This window comes from Octopus sinensis, linkage group LG2 (assembly GCF_006345805.1).
Source record: "Octopus sinensis linkage group LG2, ASM634580v1, whole genome shotgun sequence".
Classification (NCBI taxonomy): domain Eukaryota; kingdom Metazoa; phylum Mollusca; class Cephalopoda; order Octopoda; family Octopodidae; genus Octopus; species Octopus sinensis.
The window spans coordinates 194,252,419-194,278,673 of NC_042998.1; the positions used below are offsets into that span (position 1 = coordinate 194,252,419).

General features: G+C 40.3%; 1 protein-coding gene across 1 annotated transcript; it reads left to right on the forward strand.

Moving 5' to 3' along the window:
- Positions 1-1,374: 1,374 nt before the first annotated feature.
- Positions 1,375-23,461, forward strand: LOC115232573 (mitochondrial-processing peptidase subunit alpha). The gene is made up of 12 exons (XM_029802537.2): positions 1,375-1,531; positions 4,054-4,244; positions 4,698-4,777; positions 6,509-6,591; positions 9,253-9,355; positions 10,593-10,685; positions 12,723-13,001; positions 14,945-15,156; positions 17,321-17,411; positions 19,279-19,341; positions 20,079-20,223; positions 23,172-23,461. Exons 1-12 carry the CDS (start codon positions 1,470-1,472, stop codon positions 23,339-23,341), a joined length of 1,572 nt encoding a protein of 523 aa, XP_029658397.1. The 5' UTR covers positions 1,375-1,469; the 3' UTR covers positions 23,342-23,461.
- Positions 23,462-26,255: the final 2,794 nt, after the last annotated feature.

Sequence of the window (26,255 nt, forward strand, 5' to 3'; positions counted from 1 at the left end):
GAAGACCAACTGGCTGGTCTGCTCTGGAAGACTTTTGAGCCGGTGCCCAAGGATATTTACCAGAAACCCGTAGCTGGCTGAAAATAACTTCTACAGGCACAAAAGTGCCGTCAGCCGAGCCTGATCATGATTCACTCAGAGCGACGAAACTTTTCTGCATGCATTCACCCAGTGCCCCAGTATTGCTGACTTAGTTATTGTGGTGCATGCAGGAGATTTGAAGGAAGGACACCTACCTTCTCTTCGTCGACGCAGACCTCTCTGGCGGTAACATACCCTTCTATGGGGCCCGACCCAAACGCTAAAAATAACAACTGCTTTTCCCTTACCTTGTCAATGCGCTCACACGCCCAGCCCAGTCGGCTACCCCAATCGAAAAAGGCCTAATGCTCCTCTGCCTGCACACACATCACTCCTGCCCCTTTCTCTTGCAGTCAGCCCCAAGTTCCGGTCAGCTCCCTAGCTGCTGACGTCATCCCACAGTTATGTTGAACACTTGCTGTCACGAGTAGAACGGTTTGTTCTGTCGGTTGAGTCCATTGTGAAGATCCATCCAGTGCTTTCCTTTGGCCGAGGACAGTCAGCAGTCAGTGTTTATCAGTCAGATGGCTATAGCAAAAGAGGTTGCGTGGTTGACCAGCTGAAAAGGACTAAAGACATGCTCCTCTTTGGCCAATCCCCCACCATCAAGTTTTACTTAGAAAGGAAAGTGAGCATAGAAAATGAAGTGCTATCTGCAAGTAAATTTGTTGAAAGGTGGTTGTGGGGGGGGGGGAGAATAGGGAGTTTAGTCAGAATGAACTGGTCATTTCTAAGCATGGACAACAAGTAGGACACTGTAGTGACCTGTACTGTCTGCAATATTTTTATCAATTCTTAGGAGTTAATTGAAGAAAACATCATTATTATTGTTGTTGTTGTTGTTGTTGTTATTAAAATTTTAAAAAAAGGCGAATGAATTTTATTCAAATAATCCATTTCAAAACTGAATATTTGTGACCCTTAGATTTTTCCAAGGGCACCCCCCCCCCACGGGTAAGGTTTGTAACATAACAGCTGTTACAGTGATTGTTTAAACCTAAGAGAAGTCTTTCGATCAAAGACATTCTAACAATGACTGACCCTATCTTTATTCTAGACTACACTTTCCATCTTTTCCAAAGTCTTCGTTCTTTTAAACGACATCATGTCTTTCGAAGGTGATTTAGCTGCTATTTCTAGCAGGTTGAGTGATCAAGTGGATATGTTCTCATTCTTGTTATCGTACATTTACAGCTGTAGCATAATAATCTAAAAATATAATTATCTCATACACAAAACGTTTTTTTATCAAAAATGAGCTTTATTTAAAGCATAAATTTATTCTAAAATTCTTATAAAACTTAAAGTTTCACTATTTAACAGTTCCGTCTTAATTAACGATAGCGAAAGCGGACAAGGACACGACTCGATTTACGGCAGTCTCGATCATGGCTGCTAAGCATGCTTATTTGTTGGCCACCAAATTTCCTCCTTCCAGATCACTTTTTAGGTGAGATCAGCCTATTTTTTTCTCTTCGTAACTTTACATATAGGTATATACATTTATACATGTCTCTTCTTTTTTACCAGTCATGACCATCTCGTCTCTGTGTACCCCTCGGAGTACATCGTTCAAAATAGTCTTTATGATTTAAGACGGTGAGGGTAAATGATTTGAGAGGAGTGTTAGCTGCTATCTCTAGCTGTTCGTACGATTTCAGAGACTCCCGCTGGTGTTGTTGAAACTTAACGAGTTTAGCCTTGACTGTGATTAAAGATAATCCAGCCGGAACTATCCCATCCTTTATAAGACATAATTTTAAAACCATCTGGCTGCTATTTCTAGCAGATAGGGCGATCGCTTTGAGGCTATCACACTTGTTTTTTTATTATTATTATCATTAGCAATGTCATTCACCGAAGACAAGGTTTTGGTTACGTCTGTTTACTATTTTTCGTTAATTACAGCTGCTACTTGTATTTCGTTGCTTCTGAAATATGAAAAAGACTGCGAGTGAGAGATGTCAACCGTCTCAGTTGTATATAGTTATATTGACACAATTCGATCTGTAATTAAAAAATACAACTCGTTTACAATTTTTGGTCAAACTAAAGGGTCATAAAAACAAAAAAAAAACAAAAAAAGTGTATAGGTGTTTATGACTGGGTCAGACCCTTTAGTTTGACCCTTTTTTTTCATTTAATTTACAATATTTATTTTGTTAATTTTTAATTACATATAAAACTGGTCGTTTAATCTCCCATCATTAATTAATAACTATAATGGTTCTCCAACGAGGTTTATGACCGAGAGGTGTGAAGTTGTGCTCTGCATGCTTTTCCCAAGGTCATTTACGGAATACGAGAAATGTAAATAGAAAATAGTTGATAGGTAACATACTATTACAATAATCTTTTACAGACATTACTAACAATTTTTAGGTAAAAAAATGTAGTAATTAAAGTGTGATAATTCTACAGAGAAGTGTGCGATAGCCAAAATAGAAACTGCTTTACCAAAACTAGTTTGGTACCATCTTGTAAATAAATAATGACTATAAATCAATATTATTTTTTCCCATTTATGTATTAATCTACTTATAGTATTATGTACAGTTGGCTCAAAAGCTAGTCTCTGAAATTTTATTTATATATATGTGTGTGTGTGTACATGCATGGAGGCAGGAAGACAGACAGATAATAATAATAATAATAATATTTATGTGTGTATATTTGTGTTTGTCCTTCACCACCACTTGACTACCAGTGTTGGTGTGTTTACATTCCTGTAACTTAGCGGGTTGGCAAGAGACAAAAAAAAAAAGTACTGGGTTGATTCATCAACTAAAATTCTTCAATGTGGTACTCCAGCATGGCCACAGTCTAATGGCTGAAACAAGTAAAAGGGGTGTGTATGTGTATATATATATCATCATCATCGTCGTCGTCGTTTAACATCCGCTTACCATGCTAGTATGGGTTGGACGATTTGACTGAGGTCTGACGAACCAGATGGCTGCACCAGACTCCAATCTGATCTGGCAGAGTTTCTATAGCTGGATGCCCTCCCTAATGCCAACCACTCCGAGAGTGTAGTGGGTGCTTTTACGTGCCACCGGCACAGGAGCCAGTCCACTGGCGCTGGCAACGACCTCACTCAAATGTTTTTCACATGCCACCAGCACAAGTGCTAGTAAGGCAACGCAGGTAACGATCACACTCGAATGGTGCTTTTTATGTGCCATCAGCACAGTGCCAGCTTGTTGCTCTGGCAACGATCTCTCTCGTATGGTACTCTTAACATGGATGCCAGTCATCCATCATCATCATCATCATTTAACATCTGCTTTCCATGCTGGCAAGGGTTAGACAGTCTGATATGGAGGCTGGCTAGCAGGGAGCTGTCCAGATTCCAACTGTCTGGACAGTTGTGGCATGGTTTCTATGACCGGATACTCTTCCTAATGCCAACCACTTCACAGAGTGTGCTGGGTGTATTTCAGGTGCCACCACCACAGGTGCATTTATGCAGTACCAGCATGGAGGCATTAGCAAAGCACCAGTACAGGTGCTTTTTAAGTGGTACCAGCACTTGCAAGGACAAGCCTGTACATGTGCAAGACAGCGATTTTTACCTAGCTTATCAAGTACAGCAAATCACTCCATCTCCTGATCCCTTGTCATTTCCTTAGTGAGGCCCAGCATCCAAAAATCCTTTCTCACCACTTCGTCCCATGTCTTCCTGGGTCTACCCCTTCCACAGGTACCCTCCACAATTTTGTCAAAATGTTGACAAAAGATATCATTTAACATCCATTGTCCATATTGGTATGGGTTGGCAGGTTTGACCAAGGCTGCACCAGTAACAGTGGTAGCAATTGAATCCTGATCATGTGTTCCTTAGTCAAGCAATTCCTCCTCACAGCCATTGTGCCTCATTTTCAAATGAAAAAGATTTGAAATTTTGATACAATACATGTAAAAATGTTTCCACTTATAAGTTTTTGGTGGTTTTTTTTTTTCAATTTTTAGGGCATTTTCTTCCCAGTCAAACAAATGCCAGGATATCTTAACAATACCATTATCGTCCCCTGTGCCTCATGTTCCTGATGGGAAATATGCTAGGGTATCAGGTGAAAAGCAAGAGACTAAAGTTTCAGTTCTGAACAATGGACTGCGAGTAGCATCTCAAGATAAATTTGGTCAGTTTTGTACAGTTGGTGGTGAGTATTATCAAATTTCATTCAGACCTTAATCTATTTCATTCTCTCCCATTTTTTTTTAAATTCAAAAAACATGTTCTCTTAACTTTGCAAATATATTATTCCCTGGTGTGTTTATAACCAGTTGTTATTATTGTCCAGCTCCAAGTTGTCTTTGACTGAGCTGGCCCATGATCAATGACATTCGTGCTATGATTTATGCAGACTACATTGTCCAGTATGTCCTCCCTTTTCTTAATACAATAGGACATGACATAAGACATATTTGGCTGCTGTTTCTAGCAGACTAAGTAATAATGTAATGGCTCTCTTGTTGCTAGTTTTCAGTTGGCGGAATATCATACAATACTCTGCCATAGGAGCCTTATTACTTCAATAGTACACAATCAAGATCTTCATTGTATAAAGCCCTGTATCATTGTAGTGTTATTAAGTGTTCTTTTTGTTCTACAGTGGTTATAAACTCTGGCTCTCGATATGAAGTGGCTTACCCAAGTGGCATCTCACATTTTACTGAGAAGATGGCTTTTATGGTTTGTTATTTTCCAGTACTTTATTTATATTTCCATTTCTATGTATTTCTGTAAACCAAATCTGGTTCGTTTTTGTAAATGTATATCTTAAAACTAAGCAATTCCATTTTAATCTCTTTATAATATCGTCTGTTTTATACAACATTTTATCATCATCATCATCATCATCATCGTTTAACGTCCACTTTCCATGCTAGCATGGGTTGGACGATTTGACTGAGGGCTGGCAAACCAGATGGCTGCACCAGGCTCCAATCTTGATCTGGCAGAATTTCTACAGCTGGATGCCCTTCCCAATGCCAACCACTCCGAGAGTGTAGTGGGTGCTTTTTACGTGCCACCGGCATGGGGCCAGTCAGGCTGTACTGGCAATGACCTCGCTCGAATCTTTTTACACATGCCACCGGCACAAGTGTCAGTGAAGTGACATTGGTAATGATCACGCTCGAATGATGCCCTTTTACGTGCCACGGGTACAGAAGCCAGTTGGCTGCTCTGGCAACGATCACGCTCGGATGGTACTCTTGGCACCCTACTAGCACAGGCACAAGTGCCAGTAAGGCGACGCTGGTAACGATCACACTCGAATGGTGCCCTTTTATGTGCCACTGGCACAGAAGCCGGTTAGCCGCTCTGTCAACGATCACACTCATATGGTGCTCTTTGCACCCCGCTAGCATGGATGCCAGTCATTGAATTGATTTTGATTTTTATCAGTAACATTATCTGATTCCAGTACATATTAACAGCTAAACAATTAAGTAATATAAATTGCTTTTTGCTTTGGCAAGTTGTTCAGAGACAGAATAACAATGACTGTCACTTTTGCAAGACTAGTGAGATTGATTTAGCTAGTGTTCTGTTAGAGCATCTGTTGGTCAGTATGTAGCTGGGGATAGGATTCCAGAAGGTTGCATTTATGGGGTGAGAGAAAGTACTATGATGACCGAGAGAAGTGTAACACTGATGGCAGTGGAGGAAGAGTAGAGATGCTATGGTGCACCATGACATTACAGTGCCTTATTCAGTATACTGTGTATCAAAACTCCGACGCATGGACACATTGAAACTCTGACATCTGGCAGCTGACTTGGCAGACACCCATAACATTATTAACCATCTTACAAACAATAACCCCGAGCACCTTTTTAAACTCCACCTGTCAAACACCTGTGGACATGTTTACAAAGTCAGAAAACAGCACAGCTCCCATGACTTTCAGAAACATTTTTTCATGACAAGAGTTGCTGAAGTATGGAACAAACTACCGGCATCAGTTGTTAGTTATCGGAGCACTGCATCCTTCAAAACTTCCATGCTTCCTGAGATTCGCCAACACTACACCTGATTTTCTCCCCTCCATACACACGCAAGCATGTATCTGACTCATACATTGTTCGCTTTCCAGACATTTGTACATTACTGCATATGCTTTATATGCACCTTTGACAAGTTGTGGTGCACCTGAGCACTGTATACAATAATTTCATTATTATTAAAAGAGGTTGAAAATCACTGTGCTAAATCCTTTATTTTGAAATATAGAAAATTGTGCTCCCCTCCATTGAGTCAGTGAAGCTGATCCAGCTTCTGTATACTAATGTAAAAAAAAAACAATTTAAATTCTAGTTTCGATGATTATAGTAATAATTCTATTTAATCCTATCAACCAGTTTTGATATATTTTTCATCAAGTTGTGCTCAAACTATTGTGATTTTGTTTACTTTTAGTCAACTGCCAAATTCAAAAACCGAGACGATATTCTGCAGGAACTTGAGAAACATGGTGGAATCAGTGATTGTCAAGGTTCCAGGTGAGTTGCTAGCAGCCAGTTATTGTTATTGGGACCCGGGTCAGTCCTGATTTGTCTGACTGAACATTAACGCTCTGATCATCCTGTCTTTTTTAAAGCATAATGTTTCCAGAACATTAATCCTGCAGGTTAAGACGCTATGGTGTAATCTGAGATAAAATCTGACTGCTATTTTTAGCAAATCAGGTGATCATATAGAGGTATTCTCATTGCTAAGTTGCCTGTTTTCACAAGTTCACAAATCTCTAATGTTTATTAAGTTTATCACACTATTCCTTAAGGTTAGGGTGCCAAGAGCACTATCCGAGCGTGATAGTTGCCAGAGCAGCCAACTGGCTTCTGTGCCGGTGGCACGTAAAAGGGCACCATTCGAGCATGATCGTTACCAACATCGCCTTACTGGCACCTGTGCCAGTGGCATATGTAAAAAGATAGGAGCAAGGTCATTGTCAGTACCGCCTGACTGGACCCCGTGCCGGTGGCGCGTAAAAAGCACCCACTACACTCTCAGAGTGGTTGGCATTAAGAAGGGCATCCAGCTGTAGAAACTCTGCCAGATCAAGATTGGAGCCTGGTGCAGCCATCTGGTTTGCCAGCCCTCAGTCAAAATCGTCCAACCCATGCTAGCATGGAAAGCGGACATTAAACGATGATGATGATGATGATTATGATTGTGCACCACTATGTGGTTTTCAAAAATAATCATCTTTGAAAGACTGCTCCAGATATATCTCAATCAAACAGATCTATGATCAAAAGCCTTTCATCCATGACTGTCACATCTTTTTTTTTTCTTCAAATAATCATCATCATCATCATCATCGTTTAACGTCCGCTTTCCATGCTAGCATGGGTTGGACGGTTCAACTGGGGTCTGGCAAGCCCGAAGGCTGCACCAGGCCAGTCAGATCTGGCAGTGTTTCTACAGCTGGATGCCCTTCCTAACGCCAACCACTCCGAGAGTGTAGTGGGTGATTTTATGTGCCACCGACACAGGTGCCAGACGAGGCTGGCAGACGGCCACGCTCGGATGGTGTTTTTTATGTGCCACCGACACAGGTGCCAGACGGGGCTGGCGGACGGCCACGCTCGGATGGTGTTTGTTACGTGCCCTCAGCACGGAGGCCAGTCTTTGCGGTACTGGCTACGATCACGTTCGGATGGTTTTCTTATGTGCCACCGGCACTGGTACCACAAGGATACAAATTCCATTGATGTTCATCTATTTTGATTTGGTTCGATTTGATTTGATTTGATTCGATTCGATTCTCACTTGCCTCAACAGGTCTTCACAAGTGTCACAAGAAGGAAGGTATGCACAGGTGGACTGACTACGTCCCAGGTAGGGGCCACGGATTATGGCTTCACTAGTCTTGCCGGGTCTTCTCACGCACAGCATACTTCCATAGGTCTCGGTCTCTATTCATTTCCATGGTGAGACCTAACGTCCGAAGGTCGTGCTTCACCACTTCGTCCCAGGTTTTCCTGGGTCTACCTCTTCCACGGGTTCCCTCAACTGCTAGGGATTGGCACTTTCTCACACACCTATCTTCATCCATTCTCGCCACATGGCCATACCAGCGCAATCGTCTCTCTTGCACACAACAACTGATGCTTCTTAGGTACAACATTTCTCTCAAGGTACTAACGCTCTGTCGAGTAAGTACACTGACATTACACATCCATCGGAGCATACTGGCTTCGTTCCTCACGAGCTTACGCATGTCCTCAGCAGTCACGGCCCATGTTTCACTGCCATGTAGCATAGCTGTTCGTACACATGCATCATACAGTCTGCCTTTAGTCACCAGCAGAGGTAAGAGCTCCCTAAACTTTGCCCAGGCTATTCTTTATCAACTCGGATAGCTGGTCCCTCTGTTGGGTCAACATTCGGCAGACTCTCTTTATCCCATTCATTTTCTTTATTCAGCAATGATGTAGTTATTCTAAAAACTGGGATATGTATGTTCCAGTTTTTAGAAAAAATGCACCATATTGTTGTGTGTTGTGAGAGGCATCTTAAGGAGTCGGCTTTGAGTTGTAAATCACTGCCTGTGATGAGATAAAGATGATAGTGTATCAAGGACTATAGTTTTCAGTTTATCTTTTTTTTATGATAGTAGAATTTGAAGGATATCATCATCATCATCATCGTTTAACGTCCGTTTTCCATGCTAGCATGGGTTGGATGGTTCGACTGGGGTCTGGGAAGCCAGGAGGCTGCACCAGACTCCAGTCTGATCTGGCAGTGTTTCTACAGCTGGATGCCCTTCCTAATGCCAATCACTCCGTGAGTGTAGTGGGTACTTTTTACGTGCCACCGGCACAGGGGCCAGAAGAGGCTGGCAAACAGCCACGATTGGTTGGGGCTTTTTACGTGCCACTGGCACAGGTATCACAACTACAATTTCCATTTGATTTTTTATGTTGATGTACTTGACTCAATAGGTCTCCTCAAGCACTGTGTGTGTGTGTGTGTGTGTATATATATCATCATCATCATCATCCTTTAACGTCCTAGCTGTTATTTCTACACACACACACAAATATGCTCATCATATACTCATCACATGCACTCACATACACTCACACATACACACATGAAGATAGCATGAAAAGTAGAACTTTATATATTTATATGCCTCAAACTTGTTATTTCAGAGACACACTGATCTATGCCATGTCGGCTAAAACTGCCAGTCTTCCATCTGTTATTGACATTCTGTCAGAAGTGGTTTTAAAACCAAGACTTACTCAGGACGAGGTTTGTCTTTATTCATATCGTCTCAGCTATCATTTGTCCATAATACTCTTTTACTCTTTTACTTGTTTCAGTCATTTGACTGTGGCTATGCTGGAGCACCGCCTTTAATTGAGCAACTCGACCCCGGGACTTATTCTTTTTGTAAGCCCAGTACTTATTCTATCGGTCTCTTTTGCCGAACCGTTAAGTGACGGGGACATAAACACACCAGCATCGGTTGTCAAGCAATGCTAGGGGGACAAACACAGACACACAAACACACACACGCATATATACATATATACGACGGGCTTCTTTCAGTTTCCGTCTACCAAATCCACTCACAAGGCTTTGGTCGGCCCGAGGCTATAGTAGAAGAGACTTGCCCAAGGTGCCACGCAGTGGGACTGAACCCGGAACCATGTGGTTGGTAAACAAGCTACTTACCACACAGCCACTCCTGCACCTATACACTAACATTTTAAAATTGGCAATTAGTTTAATATTGTCACTTGAGATAATAACTTTTGATTAATCTAACAGAAGTCTTCATAATTTTAGTGTCTGTGCATGTGTTATTAACTTTTAAACTATTGAAAATATTTGGGGAAAAAATGTCATTTGAAAACTGACCCCAAACTAGCAAAACAAAACCCAAGGAAAGAATAGAAAAAAATGGATTGTCAGGAATTTGGAGTTCATTGAGAAAAGTTGAAATATCCTGGGTGTTAAAGAAAAAAGTAAAATGTAGATTGGTAGTGATGGTGATGGTGGTTGAAATAGTATTGTGGGACTATTCATAGAAAAATAAGTAAAAAGATTAAATTTTTAAAATGTTGGTTGAAATAAACTGTCATAAAAATATTGCATAGCTACTACAATAGTTTTTAATTATTGATTTCTAAAGAGAAGGAATAAAGTAGGATCTTGTGATACTTTTACCATGCTGAAAGGGAGCATTAACACAGTATATTTATAGAAGGGCAGTGTAACCACACAGTATATCTATGTGGACAATGTAACTACACAAAATATTTATGTATCAGTATATCTGTATATGTGCAGTGGAACTACAGAACTTACCTAATATATATATGGTTGAGCATCAGGAGGTAAATTGTGTTGTGGACCAGTGTTTTCTGTGGAATTGTTGTTTTTTCTGTTCTATATATTGTTTATTCCCTGCTAATTATTTGTACCAATGTTGTTGATAAATTATAATTATCACTCTCTTTGGGAAACTTTCTTTTTTTTTCAGTTGGAAGATGTTAGGTGTATGATCAACTTTGAACTTGAAGCTTTAAATATGAAACCAGAACCAGAACCACTGTTAATGGAATATATCCATTCTGTAAGTGTAGCTTGCTATAATATAACAAGCATTGATTTATATTTTCTCATCATTACTTAAACAATCATAATCTCTTACAACCCTGCCAAAAGAATACAAATCCAGAAGATGTTCAGAAAAGAAATATAACACCTCTCTTCCTGCACAAATCATAATCCCCTTCTTGGTTCTTTTCATTATTCTATCTATTTCATTACCTATGTAAACATAGTTTCGTCTTCCATGCTATTATGTTTTAAAAACAAACTTAAGTTCCCTTCACTCAATCCAATTCACCCTCTTTCACACACATTTATTATCGTCACCTATTCATTCATTTATTTAATTTTGTCACATTGTCACTTTTTATCCCAGATTGACTGACCGAAAACTCTAAAATTTTCAGTTCTATCTCACTATTATCATGTTATTCCCTGACACCAGCAGCATTGCTGTTTTGCAAAACATAACGCAAAAAAGTAAACTAATGGTATCTAAGAATACAATGAATCTGTTCGGGACAAATTTAATGGAAGAATTCGACCTGTGGGATCTACCACTGAATACACTATGTAATAAGGTGAATGTGTCACAGTCCGTGTCAGAGTCTGTTGAAGATGATTCTGTCGTATTTCTCGACTGCAGTAACAATTCTGTTAACATCTGTAGTTGCTGCTCTTGTTGTTTTTCACAACTGCTTTCAGTAACTCTTCCATTTCGGTACTATTTGAAACCTCGTCACCACTTTTATATCGCACGTTCGGATGGCATGCCTTCACCAATAACGTACCTCTACTCAACTACCAAACTCTTACTTCCAACAACTCGACTCAACAGAACTCAACGTCTAGTCTGCTGACAGCTCTGGCTCACACTACGCAGCGCTTCCACAACTAGCTATCACGTCCACTATTTATACGTATTGGACTAGCCTACTTATCGTCTGGGGGCGTCCACAGTTAGCAACCATTATCTCGGCCTATGCCCCTCAGCCAGGGCTACCTGATGGACAGAAAGACCGATTTTATGACAACCTTGTCGACGAATGACAGAGACCTTCTCTTTGTAGCTGGTGATTTCAATGGGCATGTTGGACAACATGCAGGGGTCTTCCATGGCATACATGGAGGCTAAGGTTTTGGTTCCCACAATGAGGAGGGAACCAGGCTGCTGGAGTTCTGCAATGCAAATAATCTTATGGTTTGCAATAGTAACTTCTGGAAACCTGCCAGTCACCTAGTCACCTACTGATCTGGTAGACACACTAGTCAAATTGATTACATCCTCGCCAAGCAAAGGGAAAGATGACTACTTATAAATGGCTAAAACCAGTCTGATTTGGCAAAACCTTTGCCAGATCAGACTGGTGCCTGGTGCAGCCTTCTGGCTCGCCAGTCCTCAGTCAAATCGTCCAACCCATGCCAGCATTATTCTAAAGCTAGTAGGAAAAGAAAAACCTTTTCGACATTCAGTATTCATTTGGATGTCTGTTTTGAATAATAAGTTGTTTTCTCTTCAGTTTACCACACTCAGACAATGTTGAACTGATACTTTTTGTTGTGGTTGATTGAATTAAAAGAAATTTATTTACTCAAAATTGCAGGAAGTGTTCAAGTATCCTATACCGATTCATGAATTGTTTGACATAATCCTTACAGGTCTTGTCTTAGAATGCATGAATCTCATCATCAGAAATTATATATTTGTATATTTCTTAAACTTACTTATTTTCTCTTAAACTTACTTATTTTCTCTTAACCCTTTTGTTACTGTATTTATTTTGAGATGCTCTGTGTTTCTTCCAATTATTTTAAATATAACAAAGAATTTAGTAAAATAGAAATCGTTAACATTGAGCTAGTGTTAGGAACATAAATTGTGACTTAGATTTGGTGGAAGATTTGAATTCAAAACTTATGAAAACAAGACATTTATACTAGAGGGCCAGAGCCGGTTTCAGCCGGGTTGGTGACGAAAGGGTTAAACTATTTTTTTCTTAAACTTTCTTATGTTTTCTTAAACCTTCTTATTTTTGGAGATTTGTTTATCTATTTTTAGGCTGCTTTTCAAAATAATACTTTAGGTCTGCCCAAGATTTGTCCAAGCGAAAATGTTTCCATCATTAACAAAGAATTACTCTACACATATCTCCACAATCATCATTCACCTGACCGCATGGTACTGGCTGGTGTTGGTATGGACCACGAGGCTCTGGTAGCTTTAGCAGAAGAATATTTCCTCAATGTTACTCCTTCCTGGAGTGAAGACATGTCTTTAATTAAACCCACCAATGGTGCAGACAAATCTATAGCACAGTACACTGGAGGCCTTGTCAAGGTAAATCTCACATTTCTACAGCTTAGAAATCTCATTTCTGTAATAGTTACTGTAAAAGCTATACCACTATTAAGATTACTGTTTAACCCCAGGTCAGCTCAGCTTGAGCAAACCTTTTGATCAGATGTATTCCACAGTTTTTTTTTTGTTATTTTTTATACATATAATACTTTCTAATTTTGGTACAAAGCCAACGATTTTATGTGAGGTGGGGGTGCTAGTCAATTACATGGACTCCAGTACTTGACTGGTACTTATAGGATGAAAGGGGAAGTTGACCTTGGTGGCATTTGAACTCAGAACATAAATAACCAAAAAAAATGCCATGAAGCATTTTGCCCAGCATGGTAATGCTTCTGTGGCGAGCTGGCAGAAACGTTAGCACGCCGGGCAAAATGCATAGCTGTATTTCGTCTGCCGTTATGTTCTGAGTTCAAATTCCTCCGAGGTCGACTTTGCCTTTCATCCTTTCGGGGTCGATAAATTAAGTACCAGTTATGCACTGAAGTCAATATAATCGACTTAATCCGTTTGTCTGTCCTTGTTTGTCCCCTCTGTGTTTAGCCCCTTGTAGGTAGTAAAGAAATAGATATTTTGTCTGCCAGCTCACTGCCTTCTTTTTTGTACATATAATATCCAGGATAACCAATGTGTCCTTCCAAATTGTAGACAGAGTTGAACAAGAGACAAGTACCTGCTATTTTTTACATAGACACGAGGCCAGAAATTTGAGAGACAAGAAGCAGTTGATTATATTTACATCAGTACTTGACAGATACTTTATTTTATTAACCCTGGAAGGATGAAAGGCAAAGTTGAACTCAGAATGTATTTAGAAAATGGAAACAATTACCAAAAAGCATTTTGCTTTATGCTCTAATGGTTCTGCCAATCCACCACTCTCACATTAATAATAAGGATTTCTGGCATAAACATGAGACTCTACATTTTGGTGTCACGTGTAGTTGGATACATCAGCACCAGTACTTATTTTGTCAATTTTGGATGGATGAAAGTCAGTTTTGATGGGATGAAGCTGGAAAATAATTTGTCTGCAGCTCCACTGATCTTACCGACAGTGATTTGTAATGGTCCTTAAATGTAGTATTGACCATATTTTTTTTTGTATCTAGCCAACATGAGTGACCATCTGACATTCATTGGAGATGCTTTCCTTAATGCATTAAAACATTTTATAAGCTACCAAGCATTCAAGTTGTACTGTTAATGATTACTAGTTTTACCATTTTTAGAAAGCCTCTAGCGGAATGCTTCTATTTTGAATTTTTATTAAAGAACGTTTTTTTTTTTTTAGTGAAAACATTGTTAAGGTACTTCTTTTTTTCATTTTATGTTAAACTAATTTGGAGAAATTAAATAAATACATATCAACAGTATTTGAAGTGAAAATTATAAACATAAATACTGTAGCAATATTAAGGGTGTAGCTACTATAAGTTCTGTCTCTCTATAAGTAGCAATATCCAGAAACTAAATCATTATTTTAGTAAGTTCATTGAAAAAATAAGGTGGCGAGCTGGCAGAAATGTTAGCACGCTGGGCGAAATGCTTAGCGGTATTTCATCTGGCTTTACATTCAGAGTTCAAATTCCACTGAGGTCAACTTTGCCTTTCATCTTTTCAGGGTCGATAAATTAAGTACTAGTTGCGTACTGGGGGCAATCTAATTGACTGACCCCATCCCCAAAGATTTGGGGCCTTATGCCTAGAGTAGAGAAGAATAACATTGAAAAAGTTTCATTAAATTTAAAATGAAGAATAATGCCCCTGTTATAAATACTTTTCTCTTGTTGCTGCAATTCATTTATGAAATACAACTTTTATATCAGTGAAATAAGTGAATTTGGTATTAAAGCCTGCTATTCGTTTCAGTGAAAGAGCTGACTTAGGTGATATTGAAATGTCTTATTTTGTTGTTTCAGGTTGAGAAAGACTTGTCTAATGTCAGTTTAGGACCCACACCTATGCCAGAATTGGCTCATTTTGTCCTGGGTCTTGAAAGCTGTTCTCACAAAGACGATGACTTCATTGCTTTCTGTGTGTTGAACATGCTGATGGGAGGTGGCGGTTCATTCTCAGCTGGTGGCCCTGGAAAAGGCATGTACACACGACTCTACCTCAATGTTCTGAATAAGTAAGTATTGCTGATTTTGTCTTTGGGATTTATTGATTGCCAAACACACTACACACCTGCCTAAATATTATACACACACACACATACAGTTACTGCCAAACAACACATCATCATCATTGTTTAACGTCCGTTTTCCGTGCTAGTACGGGTTGGATAGTTCAGCCAGGGATCTGGGAAGCCAGGAGGCTGCACCAGGCCCAGTCTGATCTGGCAGAGTTTCTACAGCTGGATGCCCTTCCTAACACCAACCACTCCATGAGTGTAGTGGGTGCTTTTTACGTGCCACCAACACAGGTGCCAGGGGAGGCTGGCAGCAGCCAAGATTGGTTAGACAGCTGTAACCAATGTGTTCTCCTACACAAGGTATATTGGTTTTATCACCTAAGTGTACCCAGTTGACAATTTAGTTGAATGGTTATAAAGGGACACTTGGATGCAGAAAATATTACTATCTCAATGTCATATTTTGCTAAAAAAAATTAATTCTTCTAAAATAGAAAGAAATTCTAAACTAGGTGCCTTGCATTGATTCTGGATACTATCTACAATAAATGATAATGATAATGTAACTATAAGTATTGCCTGATGGTGAAATTTCAATTATCTGAATCAATTTAGATCTTCAATATATTATTCAGTGCAATTGTAACCCAAAATAACTACATTAAAATAGATTTTTTTCTTTTGTTATATTTTTGGAGCCATAGCGTCACTAGTTACAGGCTTCAAGTGGGCTAGTTACCAATTCAGTGCATTTCTGACTGTGAGAATGACGAGAGTTTGAATAAATATCACTAGGGATTTCTGTTTAAAATAATGATTTATTGGGGTTTTTTTACGTGCCGGTGGCACGTAAAAAGCACCCACTACACTCACGGAGTGGTTGGCGTTAGGAAGGGCATCCAGCCGTAGAAACACTGCCAGATCAGACTGGGCCTGATGAAGCCTTCTGGCTTCACAGACCCCAGTAGAACCGTCCAACCCATGCTAGCATGGAAAGCGGACGCTAAACGATGATGATGATGATGATGATACCAGCGTTGCCTTACTGGCACCTGTGCCGGTGGCATGGGTAAAAACATTCGAGCAAGGTTGTTGCCAGTACCACCTGTCTGGTCTTCGTGCTGGTGGCACGTAGAAGCACCCACTACACTCTCAGAGTGGTTGGCGTCAGGAAGGGCATCCAGCTGTAGAATCTCTGCCAGATCAAGACTGAAGCCTGGTGCAGCCATCTAGTTCGCCAGCCCTCAGTCGAATCGTCCAACCCATGCTAGAAACATTGCCAGATCAGATTGGAGCCTGGTGCAGCCACTGGCTCTCCAAACCTCAGTCAAACCATCCAACCCATGCCAGTATGGAAAACGGACGTTAAACGATGATAATGATGATGATTAATGATTTATTTTCAGTTTTGATTTATATTCAAGACTAATATTTTGAAAGTGGACAGGTATGCAGTTAACACTAGTATATTACTGGTACTTATTTTATCAATGTCAAAAGGATGAAATTCAAAGCTCACATTGACAGGTTCAGAGCATATTAGTCAGGCACTATTTGCAGCTAATATGCATTTTCTCATCTATAATTTATCAACCTGAACTGTGCTAATTAAAAACAAAAGTCATTACTGTTACTTTTATAAATATTGAAAGTATTTCTGAAAATAGTCCAACAGAAGTGGATCTTTTCAGTTTGAACGGCAGTTTTTAACATAATTTCTAGGTAACTAAAAAATTTTAAACTTCGTATACTGGTAGAATGTGTTTATAAAACATCTTTTTCTCTTGGCTTTATTGAGAAAATTCTATAGTTTGTAAGATATTTGTTGTTGTTTTTTTTCTTCAATTTCAACCAATCAATGACGTCTATTGAGGTGAAAACATTCTGTGCCATATGAATATGTCCCTCGTTTAAGAAACAGATTGGGTTTATTTACATTTGTGAAGAAAAAAAGATACCCTTCCCCCCATCCCTAACCTTAACCCTAACCAACCCTAACCCTAAAATAGATTTAAATGCAATAGATCAATACTAGGATCATAATTATGGGTGACAATTTCATATGACACCGCTAGAAAAAACTGCCGTTCAAACCAAAAAGATCCACAGAAGTAAATGTTCTGCATATTAATCTGTTTATCTTTGATTCTTTGTTCAACAGACATCATTGGATGTTCAATGCTACAGCCTACAACCATGCTTACGATGACACTGGTCTCTTTTGTATTCATGCCAGTGCACATCCATCACAAGTAAGTAAATTATATAAATACTTTCTTTGTAAAAATTCAGTGCAATTTATATAACACTTTTGTTTTATAAATAAATATAAAACTGAGCATTTGTAGAAGTTCGTTAACATTGTATCAAATGTATTTTCTGCTACCTTAATTTTTTTTCATTTTTACATTTTCATTATTGTTCCTACACCCTCATTTTTATGCTAGCTTGGGTTAGACAGTACTTGTAGATTTACTACAGCCTCTTCAAGCATTTGTCTTATGAAGAAAGGCTGAAGACACTCGACCTTTATTCTCTAGAAAAACACCGCCGCCGTGGTGATCTCATTCTCGCTCACAACATCATAAGCAGAAAGTGTAACCTCTCGAAAGAGCTGTTCTTCACTCCTGCTCCAGAGCGTCGGCTGCGGGGTCACTTTGAAAAGCTCTATCTGCGACGATTTCATCTCAATCGAAGGAGAGGGGCTTTCTCCGTCTGGGTTGCGGATCCGTGGAATAAGCTGCCAGACAAGATAGTGAAGATGCCGACGACCGCTTGGTTCAAAGTCTCTCTTGACCAGAAATGGCATGAACACCACCCTGTACATAACTCCATGTCCCCCTACATGGCCTTGCTTTTTGCTTTTTGAGCCAAAAAATTAACTTAACTTTCCAAGTAAGGTATTTACATACCATTGTTCCTTGTGCATTGTAAACAACAAAGTGGTGGCACGTAAAAAGCACCAACCGATCGTGGCCATTGCTAGCCTCCCCTGGCACCTGTGCTGGTGGCACGTAAAAAGCACCCACTACACTCACGGAGTGGTTGATGTTAGGAAGGGCATCAAGCTGTAGAAACACTGCCAGATTAGACTGGAGCCTGGTGCAGCCTCCTGGCTTCCCAGACCCTGGTCGAACTGTCCAATCCATGCTAGCATGGAAAACAGACGTTAAACAATGATGATGATGATGATGAAAGCCACTGAATTTATTAGCACTTATTGTTTACTTTCCAGGACCTTTGAGATTACAGTCTCCACCACTTCATCTCATGTCTTCCTAGGACTCCTTTTTTCCATAGATTCCTTCTGTTTCGGTGCTCAGCACTTCTTTATATAACTTACATATTTTTATGTAAATCACATAGCCATGCCAACAGTGTTCTCTCTTGCATACCACATCTTTTTTCTCGCTTATTTTTGCATACTAACATTGCACACACAGGATAACACACTCACTTCATTTCTCTCTAGTTTTTGCAAATTCTCTGCATTCAGCATCACAGCACCATACGAGTGTGATCATTGACAGAGCGGCTAACCGGCTTCTGTGCCATTGGCACATAGAAGACACCATTCGAGTGTGATCGTTACCAGTGTCACCTTACTGGCCCTCTTCCGGTGGCATGTAAAAATCACCCACTACACTCTCGGAGAGGTTAATGTTAGGAAGGGCATCCAGCTGTAGAAACTCTGCCAGATCAAGAGTGAAGCCTGGTGCAGCCATCTGGTTCACCAGCCCTCAGTCAAAATCGTCCAACCCATGCTAGTATGGAAAGCGGACATTAAACAATGATGATAATGAGGATGATGATTTCATACACATGCATCAAACAAGCTTCTCTTTACTCTGGGAGAGAAAAACCTTGTTACCATCTTGTCCAACTGCTTGTAGCATAGATAACAAAAGCTATCAAACTGCTATGGAGTCTTCTGCCATATACATTCCTTCTTGATTCCACTCTCCAGTTGTCTGATACTCTGCACACATTTCCTCATTTTTCCATTTACATATCTCCATTATTGGTACTGTGTATCATTTAGACCTTGCTATATCTATTATGTTGTCATTTAGACTTAGTGGTATTATGACATTAGATATTTTATCTCTCTTTTTCCAGCTGCGCCATGTTGTTGAAGTCATTCTTCGAGAAATGGTTCTAACTGCTGGTTCAGTAAGTGAGGTGAGAAAAATTTTTTTTATATCTCCATCTCTTATTTCATTCCTAACCATATTTTTTCTGACCCACATAATTATTTTCATGGCACTTGTGCCCATGCTAGTAGGGTGCCAAGAGCACCATCTGAGCGTGATCGTTGCCAGAGCAGCTAACTGGCTTCTGTGCCGGTGGCACATAAAAGTGCACCATTCGAGTCTGATCGTTACCAGTGTCACCTTACTGGCACCTGTGCCGGTGGCATGTGTAAAAAGATTCGAGCGACGTCATTGCTAGTACCGCCAGACTGGCCCTTGTGCCGGTGGCACTTTAAAAGCACCCACTACACTCTCTGAGTTGTTGGTGTTAGGAAGGGCATCCAGCTGTAGAAACTCTGCCAGATCAAGATTGGAGCCTGGTGCAGCCATCTGATTCACCAGCCTTCAGTCAAAATCATCCAACCCATGCTAGCATGGAAAGCAGATGTTAAACGAAGATGATGATTCTATTAAACTACAGATATTTTAATAAACTGTCAGTCATGTACTGATGTCAATTTAATCAATCCTTCTCCACAAATTTGTGGACTTTTATTGTAGTTCATGGTTGGGGTAACTGGTGTGCTATTTCATATCTCCAGACAGTAGCCACTATGACCCTGGTTGTACATTGTTGTTATGGTAGTAACTATGAAGTTTATATATTAAAAACACTTTTAGTGTTCTGTTTCATATCTCAATTTGCAATTCTTGTATATTTTCTAGGAGGAATTAAATAGAGCCAAGACTCAACTCCAGTCCATGTTGATGATGAATTTGGAAGCTCGTCCTGTTGTCTTTGAAGATGTAGCACGTCAAGTTTTAGCAAACGACCACCGCAAACCACCTCAGTATTTTTACGATGAAATCAGTAAGTAAATGTTGTGTTAAGTTGGATGACATTGTGTTGAGAATACACTGAATTTTGACAGCTTCATAGTTATTTTAGAAATGTGAATTTTTAACAAGTGTGCCGGTGGCAAGTAAAAAGCACCATCCGATCGTGGTCGTTTGCCAGCCTTGCCTGGCCTCCGTGCCGGTGGCACGTAAAAAGCACCATCCAACCGTGGTTGTTTGCCAGCCTCGTCTGGCACGTAAAAAGCACCCACTACACTCATGGAGTGGTTGGCATTAGAAAGGGCATCCAGCTGTAGAAACACTGCCAGATCAGACTGGGCCTGGCGCAGCCTTCTTGTTTCCCAGACCCCAGTTGAACTGTCCAACCCATGCCAGCATGGAAAGCGGACGCTAAACGATGATGATGTCAGGTTATGCTCTAAATAACAACCTACCGTGCTAGCGGGGTGCAAAGACCACCATACAAGTGTGATCATTGACAGAGCAGCTAACCGGCTACCATGCCAGTGGCACTTAAAAGGCACCATTCGAGTGTGATCGTTACCAGCGTCACTTTACTGGCACTCGAGCCCCGTGCTAGTAGGGTATTAAGAGCACCATCCGAGCGTGATCATTGCCTCTGTGCCAGTGGCACGTAAAAGACACCATACGAGCGTGATTGTTACCAGCATCGCCCTACTGGCACCTGTGCCGGTGGCGTGTGTAAAAGATTCAAGCGAGGTCATTGCCAGTACTGCCAGACTGGCACATAAAAGCATCCACTACACTCTCGGAGTAGTTGGCGTTAGGAAGGGCATCCAGCTGTAGAAACTCTGCCAAATCAAGAGTGGAGCCTGGTGCAGCCATCTGATTCACCAGCCCTCAGTCAAATCGTCCAACCCATGCTAGCATGGAAAGCAGATGTTAAACGAAGATGATGATTCTATTAAACTACAGATATTTTAATAAACTGTCAGTCATGTACTGATGTCAATTTAATCAATCCTTCTCCACAAATTTGTGGACTTTTATTGTAGTTCATGGTTGGGGTAACTGGTGTGCTATTTCATATCTCCAGACAGTAGCCACTATGACCCTGGTTGTACATTGTTGTTATGGTAGTAACTATGAAGTTTATATATTAAAAACACTTTTAGTGTTCTGTTTCATATCTCAATTTGCAATTCTTGTATATTTTCTAGGAGGAATTAAATAGAGCCAAGACTCAACTCCAGTCCATGTTGATGATGAATTTGGAAGCTCGTCCTGTTGTCTTTGAAGATGTAGCACGTCAAGTTTTAGCAAACGACCACCGCAAACCACCTCAGTATTTTTACGATGAAATCAGTAAGTAAATGTTGTGTTAAGTTGGATGACATTGTGTTGAGAATACACTGAATTTTGACAGCTTCATAGTTATTTTAGAAATGTGAATTTTTAACAAGTGTGCCGGTGGCAAGTAAAAAGCACCATCCGATCGTGGTCGTTTGCCAGCCTTGCCTGGCCTCCGTGCCGGTGGCACGTAAAAAGCACCATCCAACCGTGGCTGTTTGCCAGCCTCGTCTGGCACGTAAAAAGCACCCACTTCACTCATGGAGTGATTGGCGTTAGGAAGGGCATCCAGCCGTGGAAACACTGCCAGATCAGACTGGAGCCTGGTGCAGCCCCTGGCTTCCCAGACCCTAGTATCACCGTCCAACCCATGCTAGCATGGAAAGCGGACGCTAAACGATGATGATGATGATGTCAGGTTATGCTCTAAATAACAACCTACCATGCTAGCGGGGTGCAAAGAGCACCATACGAGTGTGATCATTGACAGAGCGGCTAACCAGCTACCGTGCCAGTGGCACTTAAAAGCCACCATTCAAGTGTGATTGTTACCAGCATCACCTTACTGGCACTCAAGCCCTGTGCTAGTAGGGTGTTAAGAGCACCATCCAAGCATGATTGTTGCCAGAGCGGCTATCTGGCCTCCGTGCCGGTAGCACGTAAAAGACACCATACGAGCGTGATAGTTACCAGCATCGCCTTTCTGGCACCTGTGCTGGTGGCATGTGTAAAAGATTCAAGCGAGGTCATTGCCAGTACCGCCGGACTGGCACATAAAAGCACCCACTACACTCTCGGAGTGGTTGGCGTTAGGAAGGGCATCCAGCTGTAGAAACTCTGCCAAATCAAGAGTGGAGCCTGGTGCAGCCATCTGGTTCGCCAGCCCTCAGTCAAATCGTCCAGAGGCTAGCATGGAAAGCGGATGTTAAACAATGATGATGATCCCATGCATTTCATGTCTACATGTCAAACTGCGTCACCATTTAGGTGGAAGTGCCATTGTTTGTGCCTGCTATAAAAAATTTCCACCTGTTGTGTAATCTGTTATGCAAAAGTCAAACTGAACAGTATATATGTGAACAAGTAAAGCTTGGTGACAAGAAGGACATTTCGCTGTAGGACATTACATCAACAATATTCATCAAACCTAGGAACAACAGTAATAAAATAAATAAAATAGAAAAACAGGCGCAGGAGTGGCTGTGTGGTAAGTAGCTTGCTAACCAACCACATGGTTCCGGGTTCAGTCCCACTGCGTGGCATCTTGGGCAAGTGTCTTCTGCTATAGCCCCAGGCCGACCAATGCCTTGTGAGTGGATTTGGTAGACGGAAACTGAAAGAAGCCTGTCGTATATATGTATATATATGTATATGTGTGTGTGTGTCTGTGTTTGTCCCTCTAGCATTGCTTGACAACCGATGCTGGTGTGTTTATGTCCCCGTCACTTAGCGGTTCGGCAAAAGAGACCGATAGAATAAGTACTGGGCTTACAAAGAATAAGTCCTGGGGTTGATTTGCTCGACTAAAGGCAGTGCTCCAGCATGGCCGCAGTCAAATGACTGAAACAAGTAAAAAAAATTGTTGATGATGATAATGAGAATATTTGTGTGTGTTATAATCCTTTGACAACTTCCCATAATATTTTCCAGGCAAAATCACTGCTCAAGATATCCAACGTGCAGCTTCCCGAATGCTCACCAGCAGACCAGCAATAGCAGCCTATGGCTCTTTGAATAAACTGCCAAGTTATGAAGACATCCAAGAAGCTCTTTTAACTAAAAATGGACGAATGACACAGAGATTTTCATTATTCCGTTGATCCAGTTTTTCTCTCAGGACTTTCTTAAAATTGGCATTAACCAATTGACAACAAACATAGAGCAAAGAAAGACATTTCTAGACAGACTGTTTTGATTTATTAAATTGTGATATATTCTAATTGTCTTCATGTTCTTTATCATTTGCTGATATAGTTGTTTTCTTTTAAAACATTATTATTGTACTCTGTTGTGTCCGGGGAGAGTCATTTTCTTTTTGTACCCGGCACTGGCTTCCGTGCCGCTGGCACGTAAAAAGCACCATCTGATCACAGCCGTTTGCCAGCCTCGTCTGGCACCTGTGCCAGTGGCACGTAAAAAGCACCCACTACATTCATGGAGTGGTTGGTGTTAGGAAGGGCATCCAGCTGTAGAAACACTGCCAGATCAGACTGGAGCCTGGTGCAGCCTTCTGGCTTCCCAGACCCCAGTTGCATCGTCCAACCCATGCCAGCATGGAAAGCGGACGCTAAACGATGATGATGACACTCACCGGTAAAATTTCCACTTTTTTCTTATTTTTATTTTCCTAAAATGTTCGTTGGCGTCTTGCAACCTTTTCAATAGTCTTGACTCTGTCCTTTATTTACACTGCGTTCCCTTTTGTTTGTTTGTGCGCATGCGTGTGGGTCAGTGTGTGTGTGTGTGCCTATACATGCATGCATGTACGTACATATGTATGTATGTGTGTGTTTGCATGTGTATGTATGTATATATGTGTGTGTATGCATATGTATATATGTATGTATCCTGCATATTTAGGAAAATAAAAATAAGAAAAAAGGTGGAAATCTTACCGGTGAGTGTGTTAGATTATAAGGCACAAAAAGAAAATGACTCTCCCCAGACACAACAGAATATGCTTCAACACGCGAAATTATTATTGTACGATAACAGAATAGATGAATAGCACAACTACAGTATATTCTTTATCTCTCAGTTCATTGTGGAATATAAAGCATCAACACATAATTTTTGTAAACAATAGTGTCAATGGCTACAGTTTCCTAACAAGCCAATTACTGATTTATTGTAATTTCAATAGTGAAAATGATGGGGGATGGGAGCAAATACCACAAGGTATTTTTGTTTGGAGGTTCCTGTTTATTGATTTTCTCGTTAATGATTATGTTTCTCACCTGAAATGTATCCATGCTAAATGCACAAGTTTACTTCCCAACCGCTGAGTCCAGTTCCAATGCATGGCACCTTGGGCAAGTGTTTTCTACTATTGTCTTGTCAAGCAAAGCTTTGTGAGTAGATTTGGTTGAGGGGAAACTGAAAGAAGCCCACCATATATGTATATGCATGTAAGAGAGTGCATTAGTGCCTCCTTATCTTGACATGGCATGATACTTGTAAATGAGCATCACTATCATATAAGCAGTGTCTTTCATTACTAATCTTCCATTAACCCTTTCATTACCAACCCTGGCTGAAACCTGCTCTGGCTCTGTAGTACAAATGTCTTGTTTTCATAAGTTTTGAATTAAAATCTTCCACCAAACCTTAGTCGCAATTTATGTTCCTAACACTAGCTGAATGATAACAAAGTTATTTTACTAAATTCCTTGTTATATTTAAATTTATTGAAAGAAACACAGAGCATCTCAAAATAAATACAGTAACGAAAGGGTTAAAGCATGTCTGTCCTCAGGGAAATATTACCTTACTTGAAAACAGGTGAGGGTTTGACAACTGAAAGGGTATCTTGCCATAAAAAGAAAAATCTGCCTCAGCAAATTCCATCCTACTCATGCAAGCAGGAAAAAGTGAAATTTTCGACAATGGTGATTGTATCAATCTAGGACACTATATAATGGTTGGCAAGTGAGCAAAGGCAATAATACTTACACCAGTCAATGGGTATGACACCCTCTTGTGTGCAAACCAGTTGGGAAAATTTTTTTTCAAAACCAATTCACAGTAAACCAAGAAACCCTAAATTTTACTCATAAGCTATTAGTGTGATTCCGGGTGTATATACACACACACACACAAACACCATCATCATTGCTTCATATCTACTTTCCATGCAGGAATACTCTAAGTCAACTGGGCCCTTTTGTCTTGTCAAGAACATGGCAACCCCTCTAATGATGATGCCTTAAAATGCACCAATACAGTTAGTAAAGTGTGGAGTTAAGAGAACACTTTAGTTTGTAAAGGACATAGCAATCTCTCTTGTACTGATGTCTCAATAAAATGTACCCTGTACACTGTAAAGTATCTGGTGTTAATAAGGACAGCCAAGCATAGAAACCAAGTTTAAAATGAAACAAGTGAGGTGTAATCATCCAACTCATCTTGGAAAGCTGTTACTTAAAATAAGTGACTCAGATTATGATGACTCACTCAATTCCTGCATGGAAAGTAGATATGAAACAATGATGATGGTGTATGTGTTTGTGTGTGTGTGTGTATACACCCGGAACCACACTAATAGCTTAGAAGTAAAATTTAGGGTTTCTTGGTTCACTGTGAATTGGTTTTGAAAAAACTTTTCCCAGCTGGTTTGTCCACAAGAGGGTGTCATACCCATTGACTGGTGTAAGTATTATTGTAAACTGTTTTAAAGGCAAAAGGATACACTACAAAGCCATCAAATGGTTGGACAAGATCTTATAAGTTATAGAGCTATTACACAACTGATTTGGAGGATAAACTACTTGGTTTTGTATCTGGAAGAAGTACCACAGATAGCATCATGAAAATGTGACAAGCACAAGAGGAAAATTTAGCAAGAGGTAAGCCTCTATACCTAGCATTCATAGACCTGGAAAGGATAGACCTCTGTCATCTGATTGATGCTAAGAAAGCTAAGTGTAGATGAATGGTTTTTTTTTTTGGCCATACAAACTATGAACAAGGAGCTGTCAAATGAAGTGAGAGTTAATGGATATATCGATGAATTTA

What these genes read in the sequence shown, in the direction of transcription:
- LOC115232573 (XM_029802537.2), top strand. Translation starts at nt 1,470, where the DNA reads ATGGCTGCTAAGCATGCTTATTTGTTGGCCACCAAATTTCCTCCTTCC. An exon ending in CTGAGAAGATGGCTTTTATG is followed by an intron (nt 4,778 to 6,508) that starts GTTTGTTATTTT and finishes GTTTACTTTTAG; the next exon opens with TCAACTGCCAAATTCAAAAA. An exon ending in GTATTTTTACGATGAAATCA is followed by an intron (nt 20,224 to 23,171) that starts GTAAGTAAATGT and finishes AATATTTTCCAG; the next exon opens with GCAAAATCACTGCTCAAGAT.